The 24,531-nt window shown below is 35.0% G+C and overlaps 1 protein-coding gene across 3 annotated transcripts in view; it reads right to left on the bottom strand.

Annotated features, from left to right (window-relative positions):
- The window catches only part of LOC106670233 (runt-related transcription factor 2-like), a 49,576-nt gene extending 37,827 nt beyond the window's left edge, over positions 1–11,749 (bottom strand). For all 3 annotated transcript variants that reach the window (XM_014400371.2, XM_024225197.1, XM_014400372.2), the window contains exon 1: positions 11,136–11,749. In XM_014400371.2, the coding sequence (XP_014255857.1) occupies positions 11,136–11,514 (379 nt within the window). In that variant the 5' untranslated portion in view covers positions 11,515–11,749. The remainder of the gene's footprint in view (positions 1–11,135) is intronic.
- Positions 11,750–24,531: the final 12,782 nt, after the last annotated feature.

The following is a 24,531-nucleotide window of genomic DNA, read 5'->3' as shown; positions in this document are numbered from 1 at the left end:
CGGCCGACAAGTTTCAATAAACGAGCAACCCTCAATCAAATAAAACATTCGATATCGGGTTGTTACGAGGTGAGACCGTCCGTTGCACAAAGCGGGACGAATCCGCCCATTTGTAGCGGCTCGCCGGCCGGTGAGGGCCCTAAAAAAGGAAATTGCATTTAATGTGTCCATCCTTGTGTGACAATGCTACAATGAGTGATCAATAAAAGGATGAAAATCACTGACACACAGCCTGCAATTTGCCATCGCAATTATGAGCGCCAACCAGATAAAATGGCACGTACTGCTGTACCAAAATAGTGTGGCAGCGTAATAAAACAATGACCTTATATTTTTTTTTAAATATTATCTATTTTTACGAGGGTTCTCAACAGCAGAGGTTACATCGACCATGGGGTGTGGGTGTTTTTGAAAAAAAAGCCCATTTGCAAGTATGCTGGATTCGAACCCGGAACCTTTACCTTACAGTGATGAGCACCGTGTCAACGTCTAAACCGTTGCAGCCACCGACTCCTCAATGACCATATATGACAATGTGTTTTAAACCCATCAAAAACATGACGTTGAAAAGGTCTAAAATTATTTTCGTACTATTTGAACTTAAATTTTAAAAAACGTATCACAGAAAAGGGCCTGTGTTTTTTTTTAATTAAATCATATTTAAATACAAACTTAACCTTTTCACGTTTCGCCTAAAACAAAAACACCATATCTAAATGGAAAATAATTTTTTTGTTATATTATGCGTGAAAATTCTTCTAAATACCATAGAAAGCACATCAACTAACCCATTTTTCCATTAGACAAAAAGTTGTTTGCCCCCATACTTTTTATTATTGCAGGTACTGCAGTAATTATTCTTGCACCATTAACAAATGAATAAAATAGTTGTTTAATCATTTTAACATATTAAAGACTGTTCTAGTAATACAATTTTTTATAAACTGACAGGCCTAAATATTCCGCCAACTTGTAATATAAGTTGATTGGTATATATTTTTATACATTAATCAAAGTTTCACGTTTTTTTAACGTTTAATAATTGAGCCTTTGTCAAAAAAAGTTTTAAAAAAAAGGGTAAATCGCTAAGAAAAATGAAAATTAAAATTTAAAAAATAAAAGACGGAGAGATAAAATTTGTTTTAATTTTGTTAACATTTCAATACCCCGTATTTCGTCCTCATGCCTTAATTACATCTCGAAGACGCCTCGGCATACTTTCCATCAGTCTGGAAATGTTCTTTTGCTGGAGGTTAGCCCATTATTCACGAAGAGGCCTTTCAAGATCGAGGCGTGTATCAGAAGTGATGGGCGTGCTCTTAATCGTCTTTTGAGGTTATCACATACATGTTCGATGTGGTTCAAGTCTTGAGAACGGGTTGGCCAGGCTAAGACTCTGATGTTATGCTGTTGAAAGTACTTTTGTACTATGCGAGCGACATGTGGACGGGCATGATAGTGGATTAGAATAAGATTGTTGCTGATTTCATCGAGGATAGGCAACACGATGTTTTAATATTTCATCAATAGCGAGTGGGCGTGAAAGACCCTCCATGAACAACAACCAACTCTGGGCGACCCTCCATTGAAATTCGTTCATTCCCATCTGGAGATCGTACAGAAAATCTACATTCATCTGTAGAACAACAAGAACAACAGACCAATCGTCCAAAGACCAATGGCTTTGTTCTCGAGCAAATGCGAGCCGTGCAACTCTTCTGTTTTGGTCAATTCTGGTCCTATTACGGGGCGAATAGTCATCAGACCATACTGCTTTACTCTTCTTCGAGGTTCAAAAATTGGGGCACCTCGAACTTCCTGAAGCTGATGAATCGCTTGAACGACTGTAAGGTGCCGGTTTCGAAAAACTCTCAGTCGAAAAACGGTCGTCCTGTGGCTCTGTTACCCTAGGGAGCCCAGAACCGGGCCTTCTATGGTAGCACACAGTTTCTCGAAAACGTCTAACGGCGTCTCGCAGTTTCGTAGGGAACTCCGATGGCGATAGCCGCATTCCTGATGGAACGACCATCATCAATAAGTGACACACCACGCGCAACATCCTCAGCACTAAGTGGCATTTTTAAGTTTAAAAATTAAAAGTAAGAAAACAAAGATGAAAACTTTTTTGACTGAAAACTTGAAAACAGTTTATTGCTTCAGAATTCAAACGAGACCGAATAAACATTTTAAATTCCGTAAAAAGTAAACATTGTATGTTTGCCTCTAATTGATATTCCCAATTTAAAACATAGCATAAACAAATATTTATTTATAAAAACAATGAGACAAATTAAGGGCAGAATTTTCTTTTATCGAGAAAATGAAAAAAATCAGTGAGTGGGATTTTTTGCCTGTTAGTGTATTTATGGGTCTGGCACAAAGCAGTTCCTGCCGACTCCTTTTTTACTAAATCTTAAAATTTTATTAGCTGACTGCTGCTTAGCGTGAGATGCGGCAACCGAGAAAGATTATATAAAGATCGGAAGACAAACCGATCTTTATATAATATATGTATGCAGATACATCCCAGTACTATCTCTAAACCTATTTTATCTCCTAACTCCAATCCTACCTCTAATATCATGGATGGTGAGCTCATTGATGAATGGTGCAAAACGTGGAAAATGGAATTGAACGAGGACAAATGCACCCGAATTACGTTCACGCTAAACAAACAGCCTTGTCCACGTTAACATTAAATTACTACCGACATCGACGAAAATACTTAGACAGTAGATTGTCATAGAATCCTCACACAAGACTCAAAAGACAAGAACTAAATAGACGATTTGGACAACTGCGATGACTTCTAGGACCGAATTCAGACACGACTGTACAGAACAAACTAACTGTTTAATTCTTTGACCTATTTAGACATACGGATACCATCTATCATCCAAGGAATCAAGCTTTTCAATAAAAAGTCCTAAGAACTCCAAACGCCTTATTATGTCTCCAACCTCACTATCCACAATGACCTTAACATTCCCTTCGTCAAAAATTGGTCCGCTGCCGCTTCTTCATATTTCACCTCAATATCCTAACCCTACTGGGAGAGCTCAAGCTCTCTCTACGTCTTCCCATCCCAAGAACCCTCCACGTCGCCTGGAACGACGATGACTCTGTGAATTCCTCGCCTGAACCCGATATCAAACTGAATGCCAGCATTGGTAGTGTTAGTGTTTTGCCGGAATTTTATACTGTTAAGAACAAATTGTAATGTGTATAATTCATGTATAGCATACAAATAAAGATTACTATAAAAAAATATGCATGAGTCCGGCTATCGCACAGATGCATGTGTACAACAAGGCAGTATTTTAAGGCCCATCCTCTACACAGTATACACCGCAGATATTCGTATCCTTCCTAAAACGATCCTCACCACCTGACACCGCCAACCTTATTTCATCTATTCTCATAAAGATCCTGCCGTCTCAATCAGAAACCTGCAAACCCGTGTCATATTGTTTGAGCAATGGTTCGATCGGTGGAAGGTGGACCAGGTACTTTCACCATTCGGAGAATAATAACTGCTCCTGTCACTGTAGTATTGTTTTCCCACCAACCAATATATTCCGCTAACACGGGCTATACATTGACAAACGACATCGTACCACCACACACAACTCAAAAGATAAGAAATAAACAGACGCTTTACACATCTTAGAACATTGCTAGACAAACTGACTTTACAAAACAAATGGCAGGGAAATCGAAAAATACACTAAAAAATGCAATAAATTTTCTCTAAAAAGGTACCCTTTTAGAAGTTTCAAATTAATTTTTGATAAAATAACAAACAATAAGTCTTTCGAAACCTGTTCAATTTGAAATTTGTAAAAAAAAACTAAATTTGCAACCTCATTTGAAAAAATCATGGTAAGTGCTTGGCAAATTTTATTACAACTTCTTCGTTTTATAAACTTTCAAGCTGTATAATCTTTTCTTTAATTACATCGAACCAAATCGCTCAACTTTTATGTTGAATGAGAAAAAAGTCATGTGGATGTTGAAAAAGAGAAATGGGGTAAATCCATAATTCAACTTTTTGTTCAACTGTTTGTTTTGTTAATAAGTAAAGCACAAAAAGAAGAAAAAAATGAATCAAAAAACAGACAATAAACAGCGAACACCCAAGACAGATAAATTGGACGATATATCTACACTACCCACAAAAAAAAAAAAAAAAAAAAAAAATTTAACAGGCAATAAACATAGTTAACGACCAAATTACGTTGAATTTTTTTTGGGCCTTTTTTATTTGTTGAGTTTGACAAATTCTGTATTTTTTGTCTTTTATCTGTTTTTAGTGTATTTTTCCCAATTTTTTGCGTTCGTTGTTTGCTACGTTTATTATATATTTTTTATGTGTTTTTCTTTCTTTTTGTACTTTCTTTTTAAGTGAATTTTGAGAAATAAATTTTGGCCATGTCAAAAATTGAATTCTTTCTACCACGAAGAAGTTGTTATGAAATTTGCCAATCTCTAACGTGAATTGTTGAAATCAAGTTGCAAATTTAGCTATTTTTACGAATCTTAAATTTAGCAGTTTTTGAAAGATAGTGTTTGTTATTTTACCAAAAATTAAATTGAAACTTTTAGAAAGGTACCTTTTTAGAGAAAATATAATGCACTTTTCAGTGCTTTTTTGGAGTTCCCAAAAATGAATAGTACAAAAGCGACGAGTTGATTTTTGACGAAAACCGTGGTACTTAGATGAAAACAACAATGTTGAAATCTGTGAAAGGGTTAAGAATCGGAGAAAGAACTTGGTCATACGAGTAGCAAATCACCCTGTATAGGGCTGACTACTAACGAATAGTTCTTCTTATTTAAGTATATATATTTTTCTTGTTCACTTTGTTTTGTGTTTTAAAATGTTATCAAATTTACTAAACCGTAGCAATTGGCCCAAGTGTATAAATAATAAATTTAAAAAAATATTTATGGGCGACTATCATTTCATTTTACATATTTTAACATTTGTTTAAATAAACTGTATATCATCAAATGCGTATTGTAATAAAGTATTGATTTTAATTTTTTTCAATTATTTATGTTTTATCGAAATAAACGATTAAAAAACTGTTTTCTAAATGCTGTTCATGTATGTGGACGGACGGTGAACTAAGTACATAATTCCATACTTTCAATTCAATGAATTATTTCCTTCTGCGTTCTGCGGGGTGATAAATGTATAGTTTGATAGTTATCACCTTAGTCTGGCTATCCTCGTTGATTTTTGTCAGTCCATAGAAAAACAGCGCATACGCTGTTGATGGCGAAATGGCGAAACGGGTCTGACCGCGAAAATCAGCGATGATAAGTAGACCCAGATGATAGGTAACTATCAAACTATACTTTCAATTCAAGTCGGCCTGTCATTTCGAAAGAGGGTTGATGTCAAGTAAAGTGAGTTGACGATACAGAAAAATATATCGATAAGGATTTCCTCAATTTTTTCTTTTAGTCGTTTTTAAGATTATTTCCCAAACATTTGGAAACCAACCTTCAATTATAATTAAATATTAAAATAGGATCAGTGATAAGGCTAATAAGGGATGAAACACTTAGTCCTTCTATCGACCCCTTTCTATGATATATCCCCTTCATCAGGACTACGAAACTTTAATTAATAATTTAATTAGCAATTATAGAATGGTCATGTTCTGATGCCATATATAAAGTAGGGGGTTTTATGGGCCGACAAACAGTTGAGGTCATCCTTCTGCGTGTTTTCCTACTTTTTATGTTTTTTGCTCGTATTACTGTCTGCTTTTAGATGTATACTACGTCGATATCCTAATCTCGTTTGTACCTCAGGTAGTCAACAGAATAGAAACAAAACATACAATAAACATATATACATAATCATAAACATAGATGTCTGGTCAGGTCCTCTCCCCCAGAGCACTCAATATTCCTCGGGGCGGGATTGATGCCATATGATCTTAATTTTTAATTTCATCGTTCTTTGTACCAATGTGTTACAAAATTGAGAATAGCCTTTCTACATCGGTTACTGTTTTAAATTATTGATTAAACTTTATGTAAGGTACTGACAGATTGAGATAAAAAAGTCAGAGTCACGAGCGGGATTTGAACCCACGACCTTCGGCTAAATACGCCGCTGCTATGCCACTTGAGCTATCGTGGCTTCGATTCACTCGGACACCAACTTCCCAGGTCAACCCACATTTCGAATTTTCCCTCCTTTTTGTCATTTTTCAAATGTTGTGTAATCTATTCGATTCTCGGCGACAAATGAAATGACCACGGAGAGCTTTAGTGGAGATATACTTCATTTTACTTATTAAATCGATTAGGACTTAAAAACGTTAATCAATAATTTCCTTAGAGTTCGTGGTCCGATTGAACAAATAACTTCTTTCAATTAATTAAACTTTATGCAAAATATTGCTTGAGATAATGAAGTATATCTTTACTAAGTGGCACTTAAGTGGGACAGCAGCGGCGTATTTAGCCGAAGGTCGTCCCGCTCGTGACTCTGACTTTTTTACCCAACCCCCATCTTACATAAAGTTTAATTAATTGAAAGAAGTTATTTGGTCAATCGGACCACGAACTCTAATGGAATTATTGATTAAAGTTTTTAAGTCCTGATAAAGGGATACATTTATTAAAACCTTGACGAAGAAACTGAATGTTTTTTTCCTAATTGACCTGATCTCAGATCGTTTCATAATATATAATTATCTTTATTTTACAAACAAATAAATATTCGATCACTGATAGGCTATTGTTAAAAAATATATTTAAAAAGGAAAAGCTAGCATGTGCAGTTTCGTCCAAAGATCATAGTTTACTATAATGGTAACAAAGAACGTAAGTGTCTTCAAAGGTGCAATTCTACTGCGGCATAGAAAATGGAGAATTTGGGAAAATAAAGCTGGAAGATGCTGAACAACTGGCGAATGCGGAGAGGAGTGGCTTGCGGTTTTATAGTCTAGGAGGGCACCGCACACAAGGATCGACCGCGCCACGACACTCACACCAAGTGGTATTTTAAAAAGCCGGTAACTATGATTTTCAAGTAGATTCTGGTCTAAAGCGCAACGACAAATATTAGTTTCTAAAAGAAAAACAATTGTGAGGAATGATTCTCAAATTCTGCGCATAATTGCTAAATAATAAATAATTAACAATAATAATAAATCACATTTAAAAATGATATTTTAATAAATTCAAATGTCAGACACTTATTTTAAAACGTCGCAATTATCAGTACTTTACACACGTTGAATTTAAGTACAACTAGAAACCAACCCTATCGTCGATAAGCACCTTTTTATTCCTTCCTAAATTTCTTAAAAACAAGCGTTGGATACAATTTTCAAAAAGGTTAATAATGTTAAATAACTGTATTAATTGAAAATTATTTCGCTTTCTTTGATAAAGGACATCTTAAGTGATAGGAGACACAATTTTGAGAGAAATCATTTCGGATGTATTACATACATTTTCATGGAAGTAAAAAAAGAATTGTTTTAATATTTTCTATTATATATAATTTTATATTTCCGGTGAATAATTTTCCGGTGAATTTTCCAGGTTCTAGTTCATCCCGAACTAAAGTAACTCACTACGCTCCAATTTAATTCAACCCGATCATCTTTAACAGTTTCTTAAATCATCACACCATATTTTTTTTAGACTTTTTCGAGATCTTGCCTTATTGAAAAAATGATTTATTCGTTTCTCAGATACTGAATGTGGAAGAATGTTTGTAGTTGGTAAAAAATATAGACATTAAAAAAATAAATTCACTAGTTTCGTGGTCCGCTTGACCAATTAATATCATACAATTAATTAAGGTTTTTAGTTGAAATAAAAACCTTAATTAATTGTATGATATTAATTGGTCAAGCGGACCACGAAACTAGAGGATTTAATATGTTTAAAATGAAATATCCTTCACTAAAGCTCTCCGTGGCCATTTCATTTCTCACCGAGAATCAAATTGATTACACGACATTTGAAAAATGGCGAAAAGGAGGGAAAATTCAAAAGGTGTGGTTGAGATGGCAGGTTGGTGTCTCAAGTGGTAGAGCAGCGGCGTATCAAGCCGAAAATCGTGGGTTCGAATCCCGCTCGTGCCATAGACTTTTTTATCTCAACTAAAAACCTTAATTAATTGTATAAAAAAATAGAGTTCAGGAAGTGCATAGGCGCTTTTGATTACCCTCGTTTTATTTCTGATAGCTTTTTCCTTTTTTTAATGTTTGTAATTGTTTTACAAGAGAGTTTCTGTATGTTACTCCAAAATTTGTAATTAGCTCATCTAAAAATCAGATTTTTTGCAGTGCTGTTTCTTTTATTTTCTATACAGTTAAGTATTTTCCGACAAGCTCTAAATGTAAATTTTCTTCATTTTTGATAAAATTCGACGCCAGTTTTTTTTATACGATATCTCTTTCAAATGAAGCAACAAGTAAAAATTGTATTTTGAAAAAAATTAAGTAGTAAAAATTGAAACGAAATATTAAAAGGCCTCGGGAAAGAGGTACAACAAAAAAATGAATGCAGATACTTGTCTTATTTAAATTTTTCGGTTTATTTTAGAAAACATTTCCATTTTTTTAAGTAAATACATAACTTATTTTCATTTATATTACGTTCGGGAATTTACGCTCATCATCATTTTCAATATTTTATATAAAAAGACGTACGTATAATATAATGTTTTACATTTTATAAAAAAGCTTATCTTATATTGTATTAAATTTGTAATTTATTATTACAAATAATTTTATTAGGGTTCGTGGTCCGTTTGACCAAATAATTACAAATAATATAGTAATAATAATAAATTCTAAATTTAATACAATATTAGGCCAGCTTTTAAAAAAAATGTAACATATGATTATCAATGTTATACTTATGCCTTTTTATAAAATATATAGATACTGATGATGGGGAAAATTCCCGAAACGAAAAATAATTGAAAATAAGTAATGTATTTACGTTTTTAGTTATTTGATTATTTAACACTATTTCGAAAAAGTAAATACAAAAATCTATTTTTATGTTCGTTTCGGAATTTACACCCTCATCAGCATCTATATTTTTTATACAAAGACGTATAACACCGATATTTATATTTTGCCACATTTTATCAAAAAGCATACCATAAATTGTATATTATTTATAATTTGCTATTATAAAGAATATAAATAATAATAATAAATGAATTATAAATTTAATGCAATATAAAGTGTTTTTAATAAAATGTAAAATAGGGAATGTCTTTTTATACAAAAAATAGATATTGATGATGGGTGAAATTTCACCAAATTTCCAAATAAATGAAAAAATGAATGTGTTTACTTTTTGTTTTACATAAACCAAAAAATTATAAATAAAAATCATTTTCTAAGAAAACATTATGCTGTCTTATCTTTTAAGAATTAGTGCTTGAGTAATCTGTTATTCAATATTTTTAAAATTTGGATTGAAACTTGAAGTATTCCAATATAGTTTTATTAGTACAATATATTATTTTAGACGATAAAAGTCACGAGGGAAAATAGTCTAAAGATTTCCAATAATTAAATCAATCAACGTTGACTGTATTGAGTTTAAATGTTGTTTAACAAACGAGTGTCGATAAAAAAAGCAATTTAAATATACAGTCACTTTATGGCATTCTTGCTTGGTTCTGCACTTCTGAATCGAAATGATACGATTGTCTGCAAGTAATTAATTGTTTGAAATGTGCGCCAGTGGTGCAAATGGAAAAGGGCTCGGTATAATAAACAAATTTCGACGATGTCTCCCTTCAACGCAGGGAATGGGATTTCGTTCGGGAAAAATTGTGAAGCGAGGTGTGAACTGTTCCGGCGGCTTTCCCTCTCACACTTTCTCTCATTCGCTCTGAACCGGTTCAAAAAGTGTATTTCCGCGGGTGTATCAATGTTTTCCGGTTAATATTTTGCGTGGGACGGTTTGTGTACTGTCGACGGGCCCTCTTCACTTCCCAACGAATAAATCCTTTTTTACCGGCACAAATAACAGAATAGATTTTATTGCCGAATGAAAAACGTTTTTGATTAAGTCGTCGACTTTTTCGCTTAACATCTTATCACCTTGCAAATTCGGTCAATGGTTTATCCATACGAATAAATCAACTTTCCCTGACGATAAGCTAACGCTTAACACTGTTTGTTTTTTTATAATTTATCATTGTAATTGTAGTATATTTCGTGTATGATTGTACTGTAATTTAATTGTCGTCGGTGCTAACAATGACTATGAGCGTGAGAAGTGGGAAAATGGAAATAAGAGGAATTAGCGTTGAGTGTGTTTGGAGGGAGGGTTCCGATTGAGGATGGCGTGTCTCGGAAGAGGGGTGAGTAAATTAAAACTTAAGAGAGAAAGAGGGCAGTTTATAGGAAGGGGATGTCACCGATGTCGATAGGTAGAACGTAAAAGTGTCATCCTCGGAGTGGAGACTTGTTGATATCGGCCAAGATGTCATGCGCGAAAAAGTGTTTCGTTTCTCGTAAAAAACGGCTCTTCTGTCGCACGGTATAAAACACCTGGACCGGCCAGTTTCGACGTTTAGTCGGTGATGATTTTATTCCCACTGTAAGAACCAAACAGTTTAAATAAATATATAGGTAATGATTCATTAGCTTTAAGGGCTTGGATAAATCCGGCGACGTTATCTGTCTGTCAGGGAGACCAATGATGGAGGTAGGTCGATGTCGAGAAACTTCATGGCCCGTTTTTTGACCCTTGTGACCCGTTTTATCTTTAGCGTGCACGATTCAATTGCCCTCGTAGGCTGTGAGAACACGAACGTGGTCGAAAACGACTGACAAGGTACTTTTGTCATGGTTAATAAAATATCTGTCAAGAAGAAATGTTTTGAATGTACTAATTAGAGAATCGCCTTCACTGTGTTAAAAGCGGATCGAGTCGTCAAATAGTTGTGATGATTATAACAAAAGGGTAATTCTTTATGATCGCTACCAAGCGGGTTTTGTGAAAACTGGATGTCATTCAAAAAGAGTGCTATTTAAGCAGTCAGAAAAAATAAGATGATAAGATATTCAGACATAGATGTCACGACAAAAAGTCACAAGTGATTCTTAGCGTTGGTCACTCACCTCTTCCGCTCCTCCCGACGAACCTGAGGTCGTTGAATTTGGCGACCTGGTTCTTCATGACGGCGGTACAGTTCCTCAACTCGGCACAGTAGTTTTCGTCGTTGCCCGCCCTGACGGTGACGACCGTCCCGTCCATCACTTCACCCAGCGCCACCACTTTGAACCCGACCGGCAGAGTCTTGTTCGACCTCCAGTGTGACGGGAGGCCGGTGCAGACGAAATGTGGGCTTCCGGTCCTGACCAGCTCGCCGGGGTGTTCCGCGAGGAAGTCGCCCAGAGTCCTCTCTGCGAGGATGTCCGAGGTCATCTTGGTGTAGGTGTCGCTGAGGGGGTTGGCCCCCTCTTGGGGCGACATCCCGGTGGTCGCAGTCAAGTGCATCAGCCCATCCGTTCCCTCTTCATCCCGGTTTTCCCCGTTTATAGTTAGCGGCTATATAGTTAGCGGGTTTCTGAGGGTTTGAGTGGTGTGCGGCTTGAGGCTCGGCGGAGAGGGGGCGACCAAACCACGCAAACTCTACCGCGGACACATGTACTCCCCCACCACCTATCCACCCTCCTTATCGCTAACTCTTCTACAACCCACCCCCGGCGGCCACTCCTCCCCCAACGCCTTTTATTTACACCGGCGGAATTATCGCCCGCTATGAAGATAACGCGAATCACACCGCTCTCTTTCAACGGCTCTCCACTCACTTTCACCCCCTTAAAACGCCCTCTCCGGCCCCCGTCAATTTATCAATCTCAACAAAATTTCATTTGCCCAACACTAATTTTCATACGTTGATCGCGTTGTCTTTATTTCTGTTTTTTCAAATTCATCAAATTGAGTCTAATTTATAGTTTTAATATCTCATTATTGCAAAGACAATATTCTAAAACGTCACGACGCGAATTCGTCTTATTCCTCTATGGAATCGGGTGAAGAAACTTAACAAAGTCCTCCGCATAAACCTGAAGGAAACGTGCGCATAAAAAGTAAGTATTTATTTCAATTAATTATTCTTTTTATGTTAATTATGTTCATTGAAATAAGTAATTTGGTCAGTTAGACCACTAAACATAAATGGATTAATATGTAACTATTTATGTTGAATATTTTTTTTAAAAAAATATCATTTTGCGAACAATCGATAAATAATAATAAATTAAATCCATTACAGTTCGTAGTCAGAGTGACCAATTAACTTTTTTCTATTAGTTAATCTTTTTGAAAGGTATTGGTTGAGAAAAAAAAGTCAGTGTCACGAGCTGGATTCGAACTTACGATCTTCGGCTAAATACGCCGCTGCTCGACCACTTGAGCTATCGTGCCTGGTATCATCCGTAGTGCAGCGGCGTATTTAGCCGAAGATCGTAAGTTCGAATCCAGCTCGTGACACTCACTTTTTTTATCTCAACCAATACCTGAAGTTTTTCGGAGGATCTACGGAAGAGGTCAACACAGAAAAAAAACTTCCTTTCAGTTTTCGCCGAGCTTTCGACAGTTCTTATACTGTCGAAAGCTCGGCGAAAACTGAAAGGAAGTTTTTTCTCTGTGTTGACCTCTTCCGTAGATCCTCCGAAAAACTTCATGTTTCCAGCAGGTCGATAACCCAGCTCATCGTTACATTTTCATGAACCAATACCTTTCATAAAGAATAATATTAAATCTTTATTTGCTTTTAGTGAAGATATATTTATCAATTATATGCATACAGAACAAGAACTAAAATAAATAATTTAAATAAAGTCAAATAAAAAACAAGTAAAATATTTATTATTAGTATTTACCGCTCCAATACAACCTGCCTAAACTTTGATTTCCTTGAGCTGGAAGACAAAAGTTGTCCTTTACGCTCAATTAATTAATTAAAATTAGGGTCTCGAGTGAGACTCGAACACGAACATTCGGATTGCGATGTGGGCTCCAGTCCCGCTCGTGACACTAATTTTTCAACTCGACCATATTTTGCATTAAAAAAAATCAATTAAAATAATAACTGTTCAGAAATCGTGTGATGTTTTCGTGGTCCGCTTGACCAATTAATATCACTCAATTAATTAAAGTGTTTAGTTGGGATAAAAAAAGTCAGTGGCACCAGCGAGATTCGAACCCACGACCCTCGGCTTGATACGCCGCTACTCTACCACTTGAGCTATCGCGACCTCTATAAAAAATATTTTTTTGCATTGTATAAATTCACTTTTTTCCACATCCTACATGTATTTGTTAAATTTAAACAATGTTTGTAAATCCCAGGCTCTGAAGATGATCTCAATAAAGATCGAAACCTTGGCACGATAAAGAAAATGTTTTTCTGAAACTTACATCACACCAGACCGCATCTCACGATTTGTGAATAATCATCGACTAACGGTCACTAATCACCACACATAAAATAATAACTTTGTTTAATGGAACAAATAAAACATACATTTATGCATAATAATATATATGAGATGAGATAAACTAGATAGAAGTTTATTTGTAGTAAGAGACCCAGCACCGAACCTTCTGGAGTTGAATTCACCAGATCAAAATTCAACAAGAAATATTTCTTTTATTAGTTTTTCTTCCGGTTTGTTTATACTGGGTGTAGTTGTGTGTTTGTTGCCTCGAAATTTATCTTTAAACTAGGCGTTTCGGGTAAACCTCCATGTGAATGGTTGATATTAGCAGCTAAAAAACAAGACAAAACAAACGAGTTTGGAACAAGACAAGCCCTCCTAGAATCTGAACAATGCACATTAGTAAAAAAACATAAACAAACAATAAGTAAATAAAAAATAATAAATGATAACTCCAAAACTAAAAGGATTTTGACAAATTCGTTGATACCACTGAAAACTACGTTAAATTTCCAATAAAATGTGATCAATACTAAATTTGTAAACGTTGGAGGAATAAGTGTTTTAGTAGCCCAATACTTCAACCACGGTGTTTTTTCTTTTCCTTTGTTAATTTCTTCATCTTTGAAAAAGTAATTAAAAAAGCAATTACACACTAAAAAGGATATTAAATGGAGTACGCTTTCTGAAATTTGCTGGTCTCCAGATCTGGAAATAGTAGTTTAGAATCGTCATAGTAATTTTTTCAACTTCAAAAAAAATTCAAAATTCTGGCTACTAAAGCGCTTTCATTTCACCAACGTTGTTAGTGATAACTGTGAAAAAAAATAATTTTTTTCGATGTTGAAAAACATACTATGGTGATTCTACAATAAACTATTATTTCCCAATCTAGAGACCAGCAAATTTCTAAAAATAGTACTCCATTTAATATCCTTTTTAATGGTGAAATTTTTTTTTAATTACTTTTCAGAGATGAAGAAATTGATGAAGAAAAAGATAAAACCTTGGTTAAAGAATTCGTAACTTACCAGTCCGTCAGCCACGTTTTTTCATTTCCTATATTACGTATTATTAAATGGAGTACGTTTTTTGAAATTTGCTGGTCTCCAGGTCTGGAAATAGTAGTTTAGAATAACCATAGTAAGTTTTTCAATTTTGAAAAAAAAAATTTTTTTTCAAATTTCCCGCTAACAAAACGCTTTTTTCAGGAACGTTTACAAGTTTAGTATTGATCACATCTTATTGGAAATTTAACGGAGTTTTCAGTGGTAACAACAGATTTGTCCAAACCCTCTTAGTTTTGGAGTTATTGTTGCTTATTTAAAGTAAAAGTAATTAAAAAAGAAATTACACCAATAAAAAGGATATTAAATGGAGGAAGTTTTTTTAAATTTACTAGTGTCTAGGCTTGGAAATATTAGTTTAGAATCACCATAGTATGTTTTTCTACTAAAAAAAATATTTTTCAAACATCTCGCTACCAAAACGCTTATTTCACGAACCTTTTCGAGTTTAGTATTGATCACACCTTATTGGAAATTTGACGTAGTTTTCAATGGTATCAACGGATTTGTCCGAGTTATTGAGTTATCTATAATTTAGTTTATGTGAAGCAAGGTCGTGAAATCTTAAAAATTCAGAAGAAAAGGAATAACTTCGAAACTGATGAGATTCGGACCATAGTTAATTAGGACTTTTTGGTTCCATTTTGAATGTAGAATCTACTGGAAAAGTGTGTAACACGAGTAGCCCGACACCTTAACTCTAATAATAATAATAATATTATTAGAAATGTGTGGTGATTAGTGACCGTTAATCGATAATTATTCAGAAATCGTGTGATGTAGGTTTCAGAAAAACATTTTGTTATTGTAATTAATGTACACATTTATTATTAAAAAAGAAATTACACCACTAAAAAGGATATTAAATGGAGGAAGTTTTTTTTAAATTTACTAGTCTCTAGGCTTGGAAATATTAGTTTAGAATAACCATAGTAAATTTTTCAACTTTGAAAAAAAAAATTCAAATTTCTCGCTAACAAAACGCTTATTTCAGGAACGTTTACAAGTTTAGTATTGATCACACCTTATTGGAAATTTAACGTAGTTTTCAATGGTATCAACGGATTTGTCCAAAACCTTTTAGTTTTGGAGTTATCTATAATTTAGTTTATGTGAAGCAAGGTCGTGAAATCTTAAAAATTCAGAAGAAAGGGAATAACTTCGAAACTGATGAGATTCGGACCATAGTTAATTAGGACTTGTTGGTTCCATTTTGGATGTAGAATCTACTGGAAAAATGTGTAACACGAGTAGCCCGACAACTTAACTCTAATAATAATAATAATATTAGAAATGTGTGGTGATTAGTGACCGTTATTCAGAAATCGTGAGATGCGGTCTGGTGTGATGTAGGTTTCAGAAAAACATTTTCTTTATCGTGCCAACGTTTCGATTTTTATTCAGATATCGTGAGATGCGGTCGGGTGTGATGTAGGTTTTAGAAAAACATTTTCTTNTCTCAATAAAGATCGAAACGTTGGCACGATAAAGAAAATGTTTTTCTGAAACCTACATCACACCAGACCGCATCTCACGATTTCTGAATAAATATTATTAGAGTCAAGTTACAAATAAATTTATTTAAAATAGTAGTGAAGATGGAGGTTTTTTATTATTTAACATGTTTAAACTTTTTCAATTTTAACTACGGACCTGTAAGTTGTCAAGAATTTGTGAAATGTCTATACGAATTTAAAAATTAATTACAACTATTATTGAATAAGGGCTGGTCGATCGCACAGAAGATACAATTAAAACAAATAAATCTTTGGCTTAAATTTAAATGTGTACATGAATAAATAACTTAAAACATGTAAAGGGTTGATTGTTATATTACGCGGTCTTTTTCTTCATACATCCATTTTAGTGATGCTATCGTGCATACCTGAGATGTGTTCCAAATTACTGTGAATACGTGTTTGTTAAATTTTAAACTTACAGCTTCCGTTCTGTAGGAACCTAAACTGATATTGACGCATGGGCCATAGTCTATTCACGGCCCCTAAGTTACACATGTTCGTTCGCAACGAATGTTTGCTAATTGAAGCAGATACGTGAATATTTTATGGGGTAAATGTTGATTACACGGTCATTAATTTAAAATTGTAGATCTGTACGAAAGAATCCCTTATGAGATGTTTAATTGACTCGAGGACTGTGTTATTTCATTTTTTTATTAATCGGAATGAGAATTTTTTTATAGATACCAACGAGAAACCTTAAGTTTTTCATTTCATCAGATTAATCATGCTGCTAATATTTTCTAAAGTTAAACATAGATTGATTTTTACAATATTCTGAGTGAATTTTGAAGTGATTTCTGTAAGCGATAAGAGAAATTAATGGGATTCTCTTAATGAACTGAATGATGAAAATTTGTAGGTCTATTCAAATATGGTGAAGATTTCTTTCTGTAAGCCCAATATAACATTTTTAGCTAATAACCTCTAAATTTGGTTTTTTTACTAATTTTTTATAATCTTGTTTTTTATTTGGATTGTATGCCATTTCTTTTTGCTGCCCAGGTCATTCGTAACCAGGTTATAGTTGCCAACCAAAATTATTTAAAGCTTTCCTCTTAGGTGTGTGTGGTGATTTGTCACCGTTAGTCGATGATTATTCGGAAATCTTGAGATGCGTTCTGGTGTGACGTAGGTTTCAGAAAAACATTTTATTTATCGTACCAATGTTTCGATCTTTATTGAGATCATCTTCAGAGCTCAAAGTGTTAGTTTTCTGCGTAATTGTTGACAGTGCCAACACGTCACGCAAGAATGGCACAATTACGCAGAAAACAAACATTTTGACCCCTGAAGATGATCGCAATAAAGATCGAAACGTTGGCACGATTAAGATAATTTTTTCTGAAACCTTCGTCACACCAGACCGCATCTCACGATTTCCGAATAATCATCTTTTCCTATTAGGGTTTGCGGGGTGGTAAACCTGAAGTTTTCATACCAATATGGTTTGCTTGTTCTTGGTGTTTTCTCCTATCAGACAAATATCAACTTCCTGTCTCCTTCTATGCACTACAAAATATAAACATGGAGCTAAACGCGTCTTACAGACCAAAACAGCTCGAATGGGGATATCAAAATAAATCAAAAAGATTTAAGTACAATCATGATGACTAGTTACTTATCGGCATATTTAGAATCTGGACTTTGAATTCACTTCCCCTTTGGTCATATTTAATACGACAAAACTGATATTTCTTTTAGAGATCTGTGCAGGACTGTAGTGTGTTTTTCGAACTTTCTGATACACAAATTGCAGACTGTATGCAGCTGCCATTTTTATCACACTAAAAAAGCTATGACAGGCATACCAGGAAGTAAAGATTTCTCTTTATTAATTCATGTTTAAAGCTATACTTAAAAATAGAACCGAAAAAATAAACATCTGAACGAGTCACGACACCCTTGGAGTTGTTTGAACCTGGTCTTTTGTGCGATTACCCAGCGTTGTTTCTTGTTTAAATTAAGTAATTATACATTTTTTGTAAAGTCTTGGTTGAGATGGAAAAAAAATACGAGTAGTATTCGAACCATTTTCTCCCCAATACGCCGCTGCTCTAAACGCTTGAGTTATTTTGACACTAGCTTTTTCATCTCAACCAATGACTTAAATAAAAAAATTTTATTTAAATAATTACTAAGGGTCAACTATGTCTACTAAATACACATATGGGTTGTTTCTTATTGAATACGTCCGAAGTGATCTCTTGAGGTCTGTAGAGTGGTGGGCTTGTAGTGTGATCGTTTTCAGTCATTGTGATCCCAATGACAGACAAACCAGTGTGATCAGAAGAAACAAACTACAGAATTTCTTTTTGTCGTCGTGTTCATAGATGTACTTTAACATGTCTAAAACAGCAATGATAGGCATGCAAGGCTGAGAGGAAACACCGAACTACAAAATTTCTCAGTCCTGTCTCGTGTTAATCCAGATGTTAACAAATTACTTAAAACAATTCTTGAACACAAGTCACACTTCCATTGGGCTTATTTGAACCTAGAGTCATGAATATACTTCACGTTGAGTTATTTCATTATGTCAGAAGTTATCTTTCTTCTTAGGCTCTGAAGATGATCTCAATAAAGATCGAAACGTTGGCACGATAAAGAAAATGTTTTTCTGAAATCTACATCACACCAGACCGCATCTCACGATTTCTAAATAAATTTCTTCTTAGTGTTTGCATGGTGATGACCAGTAGTCAGGTAGGTCCTTTTTGACTGGTTGGCTAGTCAAAACTATGATACATGGTAAACTATGAATACTAGATTGCATGGCAAACTAAAACAGTGATAATGTGCACACCATGATGGTACGAAACAAATAAAAACTAAAGAATTTCCTTTCTTTCCTCACGTCCTTCCGTACATAAACAAATACTTGAAAGAATTTTTTGAACTAGTCACATCACATTTGGGGTAGTTTCAACCTGGAGTTCGTTTGTTTCATATTAATTCATATACGAACCTGAAGTCTGGTTTTCGATTATCTGATACGCCTAGTCTCGTTGGTTTTTTTGGCTGGCCCGATGACGGACTAGAAAATTGGTGACAGGCATACCAGGATAATTTTAAAAACCAGACTACGGAATTTAACAAAAACATCCTTGTTGTTTAAGACCGAACTTCGTGAGTTTATTTCATGTTTGCCAGGTTTAATGCATATATCAAAAGGTAGACCGTAAGACCTTTTGATATATGCATTAAACCATTGAACATTTAAAGTAAAAGTAAAAAAGAAATTACACCACTAAAAAGGATATTAAATGGAGTACGTTTTCTGAAATTCGCTGGTCTCCAGGTCTGGAAATAGTAGTTTAGAATCACCATAGTAAGTTTTTCAATTTTGAAAAAAAATTCAAATTTCTCGCTAACAAAACGCTTATTTCAGGAATGTTTACAAATTGAGTATTGATCACATCTTATTGGAAATTTAATGTACTTTTCATTGGTACCAACGGATTTGTCCAAATTCTCTTTGTTTTGGAGTTATTATTGATTATTTAAAGTAAAAGTAATTAAAAAAGAAATTACACCACTAAAAAGTATTACAATTAATTAAGGTTTTTAGTTGAGATAAAAAAGTCAATGGCACGAGCGGGATTCGAACCCACGAGATTTTCTGGGATTATATGTATAGTGGATCGCCACTCGGACATTTAATCCCATTTAAAATTTTAAAGTTGGTCTGGTTCTGAAGTATCCTGACAACAAATGTTTTTTTAAAAAGTGGTAAACATTTTGGTAAAGGTCTTCGGTCTGCCAGGTTAGGGGTCTTTAGTATGGACGTTTTAGTATTTTGGTCCGTCCTGCCTGGCCTACTACGCCTCGTGTGTATGCCAGTGTAAATGTCAACACTGAGGACGAGCCAATGCCATAAAAGAGATGGTCACCGACCAAGCTAGTTAAGAGCTTATTTAACTTATCCTACTTGATTTACGCTGCAATACATTTTTGATTATAAAGATCTGCATAATTGATTTAATCAATTTTCATGATCATCTTTAATTTATTCAGGGCATACAATTTTTTTAATGTTTTCTTTGTTGTTTGTAAGAGATTAGTTAGAAAAACCGATTGAAGAAGCAAAAAGAGGGAATCCGCCCTCTGCAAATCATAAAACTAGAAGGAAACAAAAACGTTCTTAATTAAATAGGTAAGATTATCACTGAAGAGGCCTGTTCTCTTTGATAAGGAGGGGAAGGGTGAATGGGTTTCTTTGATATAAAGGTAGGTAAGTAAATTAACCAAAGGCGGGGGTTGAGAATTAAATGTTGTTAATGCGGTGGGGCTGATCAGAGGTTGATGCAAGGGTTGGGGCGGAGGACTTGAGCTTGACAAAGTCCGCCCTACGCTTTCCCGGACTCTAATTGCAACGATTTATCTTTTTCTGACCACCTTCCGCGTCGGGCCCCTCTTTTAATTCATCCCCTTTGTAACAGGGCCGACCCTTCGCCTGTAATCCATATCCAGGAATGGACCTCAGCCGTCCTTTTACGAGCCGACCCTTCTCACTCGGCTCGACCCTTATTGTTTTAAAATCAAAGTTACCCGAGGAAAATGACCGTGCTTTTAACCCTGGTCACTCCCGACTTACTTCTAAATCGTTTGAAAAGGACCGGAAATTCACGTTAAACATAATTTAAGCTCTCACTTTTTTCAACGTATACTATGTTATATTGAATCAAATATATTTATGAGCAACTGTTAGATCTATTTTTGATTAGGGAAGTCGAATATTGAGGCACGATGACGCGACGTCACACGAGTAACTTTGTGATGATCATATTCCATCGCAGTCCCACACTGGGCTCGAACAGTAGCCAACTGTATATGTGTTTTTAAGTTTGGTAACGTTATTAATTAATATATTAATGAAAAATGGCAAAAAGAAGGGAAAATTCAAAAGGTTGTAGGTTGAGATGGGGTCAAGTGTCCGAATGGATCGAAGTGGATAGCTCAAGTGGTCGAGCAGGGGCGTATTTAACTGGAGAGTTCGAATCCCGCTCGTGGAACTAGCTTTTTCGTTTAAACCAAAACCTTACATAAAAATTCGCTAATTTCGTGGTCCGCTTGACCAATATATCAAGACCGATATATTACAATTAATTAAGGTTTTTAGTTGAGATAAAAAAGTCAATGGCACGAGCGGGATTCGAACTAGTATACTTCACTAAAGCTCTCCGTGGCCATTTCATTTGTCGTCGAGAATCCAATCCGATTACACGACATTTGAAAAATGGCAAAAAGGAGGGAAAATTCAAAAGGTGGGGTTGAGATGGGAAGTTGATGTCCGAGTGGATCGACGTCACGATAGCTCAAGTGGTAGAGCAGCGGCGTATCAAGCCGAAGATCGTGGGTTCGAATCCCGCTCGTCCCATTGACTTTTTTATCTCAACTAAAAACCTTAACTAATCCTTACATAAAAAGATCAATTAATTGAAAGAAGTATTTTGCTCAATAGACCAGGAAATATAATGGAGTTATAAATTAATTTTTTACAAGGGTATTTCAACTATATACCAATAACTATATTCTCGGGGTCCGGATTTTTGAAGACAAAGTTTGTATTTTGGTCCGAATCCAGCGGACCTTTACCTAACAATGTCGTCATGATCTTCATACCGTAACGGCTTAGCCGTTGCCCCCCCCCCCAGACAAGGTTAAAATTTGACTGTTTTTTAAGTTTATTAAACGTGAAAATAAATAAAGTTCGGACTACATAATTCTTTCATCACTGATTTTCTCTCGCTACATTCATGTTGATGTCCCTTTTTTCTCTCCTCCAACTTCCCTCCCTGTATATAACAGATCGTAAATATTTAAAATATTCGATACTGGTTTATTTACATCTGTAAATTTCGAAGTTATACAGCGTCGTTTAGTCATTTTACACCACAGATGTCTAAAGCAGGGAAACTTACCCGATGCAACGCTATGCGACGCTACCCGACGCCTTGTCACATTTATGTAGGGTGTGCACATCTATGCGACGTCAAGAATCAATATCGCAATTGCATCGCCTATTTTGTTTTTAATGCATTATTTTGAGCAAACCCATGCAATAAATTGTTAGTTAAATTTTATGAGCACAACCATGCAATAAATTGTTTGTTAAACTTAATTGTTTTAAATAAATTCACTAGTTTTCGTGGTCCGCTTGACCAATTAATATCTTTCATTTAATTAAGGTTTTTAGTTGAGATAAAAAAGTCAGTGTTACGAGCGGGATTCGAATTAGTGTCTGAGTAGATCGAGGTCACGACCGCTCAAGTGGTAGAGCAGCGTCATATCTAGCCGAAGATCGTGGGTTCGAATCCCGCTCGTGACACTGACTTTTTATCTCAACTAAAAACCTTAATTAATTGAAAGGTTTTAAATAAAGTTATTCGGGTGTTTTGGTAAATTTTCTTCCTAACCTTCATAATTAAATAATTTGTATAAAAACATGAATTTCTGATCTCGTTTAATTTGGTTTACATTCAAATAGAAATTTTGTAATTAATATAACGAAAAAATTACATATACATAGTTTGAAAAAACTACAAAAAATACGCGTGTCCTGTTCTGATGCTTGTCGACGAAAATGTTGTAATTGTATGAGCAAAACCATGAAATAAATTGTTAGTTAAATTCATTATATAAAAAATGGTATTCAGGTGTTTTGATCAATTTTCTACCAAACGTGTGGTGATTAGTGAATTGAATTCGGAAATCGTGAAATGCGGTCTGATGTGACGTAGGTTTCAGAAAAACATTTACTTCATCGTGTCAACGTTTCGATCTTTATTGAGATCATCTTCAGGGCTCAAAATGTTTCTTTTCTGCGTGATTGTGCCATTCTTGCGTGTCGTGTTGAGAGTGCCCAACCTCCCTACCAAAATTTCTTTCTACCAAACCATTAAAATTAATTTTTTAAAATAAAAACTAATGAATTTTTGATCTCGGTATATCCTTGATACTTCTCCCTGAAGACGCCAAATATTACACCGCGTTTCTCACAATGACCGAAGAAAGGGTTTGTCAAACTATATTTCCACCTTCCTGTGGGATAACCCGTATTATTGATTTGATCCTTCTTCAGCTCAATATAGATAGGTATATGATAGGTAGGTATTATGGTATGATCGAGATTTGGTCTGTTAATTATTTTACCACATTACCCTGATCATTATCTAAAAGAGTTTTACGTTGAAGTGTACCTTATTAGTTTTTATTCAGAAATCGTGAGTTGCGGTCTCAAAGTGTTTGTATTCTGTGTAACTGAGCCATCCTTGCGTGTCGTTTTGAGACTCAACACGACACGTAACAATGGCACAATTACACAGAACACAAACACTGAGTGAGTAGAAATACTTTGATTGAATACTAAAAAAATATATTTTGCATTGTATAAATTCACTTTTTCACATCTTAAATGTATTTGTTAAATGTAAACAATGTTTGTAAATCCCAGGCCCTGAAGATGATCTCAATAAAAATCGAAACGTTGGCACGATAAAGAAAATGTTTTTCTGAAACCTACATCACACCAGACCGCATCTCACGATTTCTGAATAATTATCGATTAACGGTCACTAATCACCACACACATCAGTTTTTTTAAATTTCGGCTTGATGTTAAAAAAAGTATATTTAATTAATTTTACATAGTGTAACACCACCCGTTTAATTTATAATTTAATTAATAAAAGCTTTAGGCTTATAAAAAACTTTTGTCATATTTTTTCCGCAACAGCAGAGGATATATCAACCCTCGAGGTGCCGGTATTTTTGAAAAACGGCCATTTGTAAGTATATCGGATTCGAATGCAGGACCGCTGGATTCGAACCCGGACCTTTACCTTACAGTGATGAGCGCCGAGTCAACGCCTAACCGTTGCGGCCACCGACGCCCCACTTTTGTCATATTCTCATTCGTATTGTAAAGAACATAAAAAATATTGTGTATTGGTAAACGTATTATGTTGTTCTGCATAATACAAGCACAATCTGGTAAGTTTGTATAAAGCTGTCTTCGGAATTTTATGAATGCGTATTTGGCCAAAAGAAAACTGCTTTTAGATTAAAAATAATTCGTCTAATAAAAATACAATGTATAATTCCCTTGAAATTATAAAATGTGGTAAACATAATCGATACTTTTCTGAAATTGCGCAGAACATTAACATCATAATGAGGACAAGTGAGTTATCCTTGCGTACTAGACAACCCTGATAATTTAAAAAAATTGTTTTTGTAGGACACAATTGGTCGTTTTCAAATTGTTAAGTCCCTCCAGGAAACAGTTTAGGGCGACTTTCCGCATTTCATTCATCAATCCATACCTCAGATGGGCGAAATGTTTCCGAGCCTCGTCCGGATGTTCCAGGGGTGGTCGGAGAGGATATCCACGTGCCAGAAAGGCCTTTTTGTCCGTTTTCAACACATGTTTGCCTTTCTGGAAGAGAGCGTGTGTGCCACATGGGCAACTGTGGTAAA

The sequence above is a fragment of the Cimex lectularius genome, unplaced genomic scaffold (genome assembly GCF_000648675.2).
Source record: "Cimex lectularius strain Harlan isolate CLEC.00 unplaced genomic scaffold, Clec_2.1 scaffold94, whole genome shotgun sequence".
NCBI lineage: Eukaryota > Metazoa > Arthropoda > Insecta > Hemiptera > Cimicidae > Cimex > Cimex lectularius.
The sequence above is the reverse complement of the archived record's forward strand: the minus strand, read 5'-3'. Positions and strand labels throughout refer to the sequence as shown.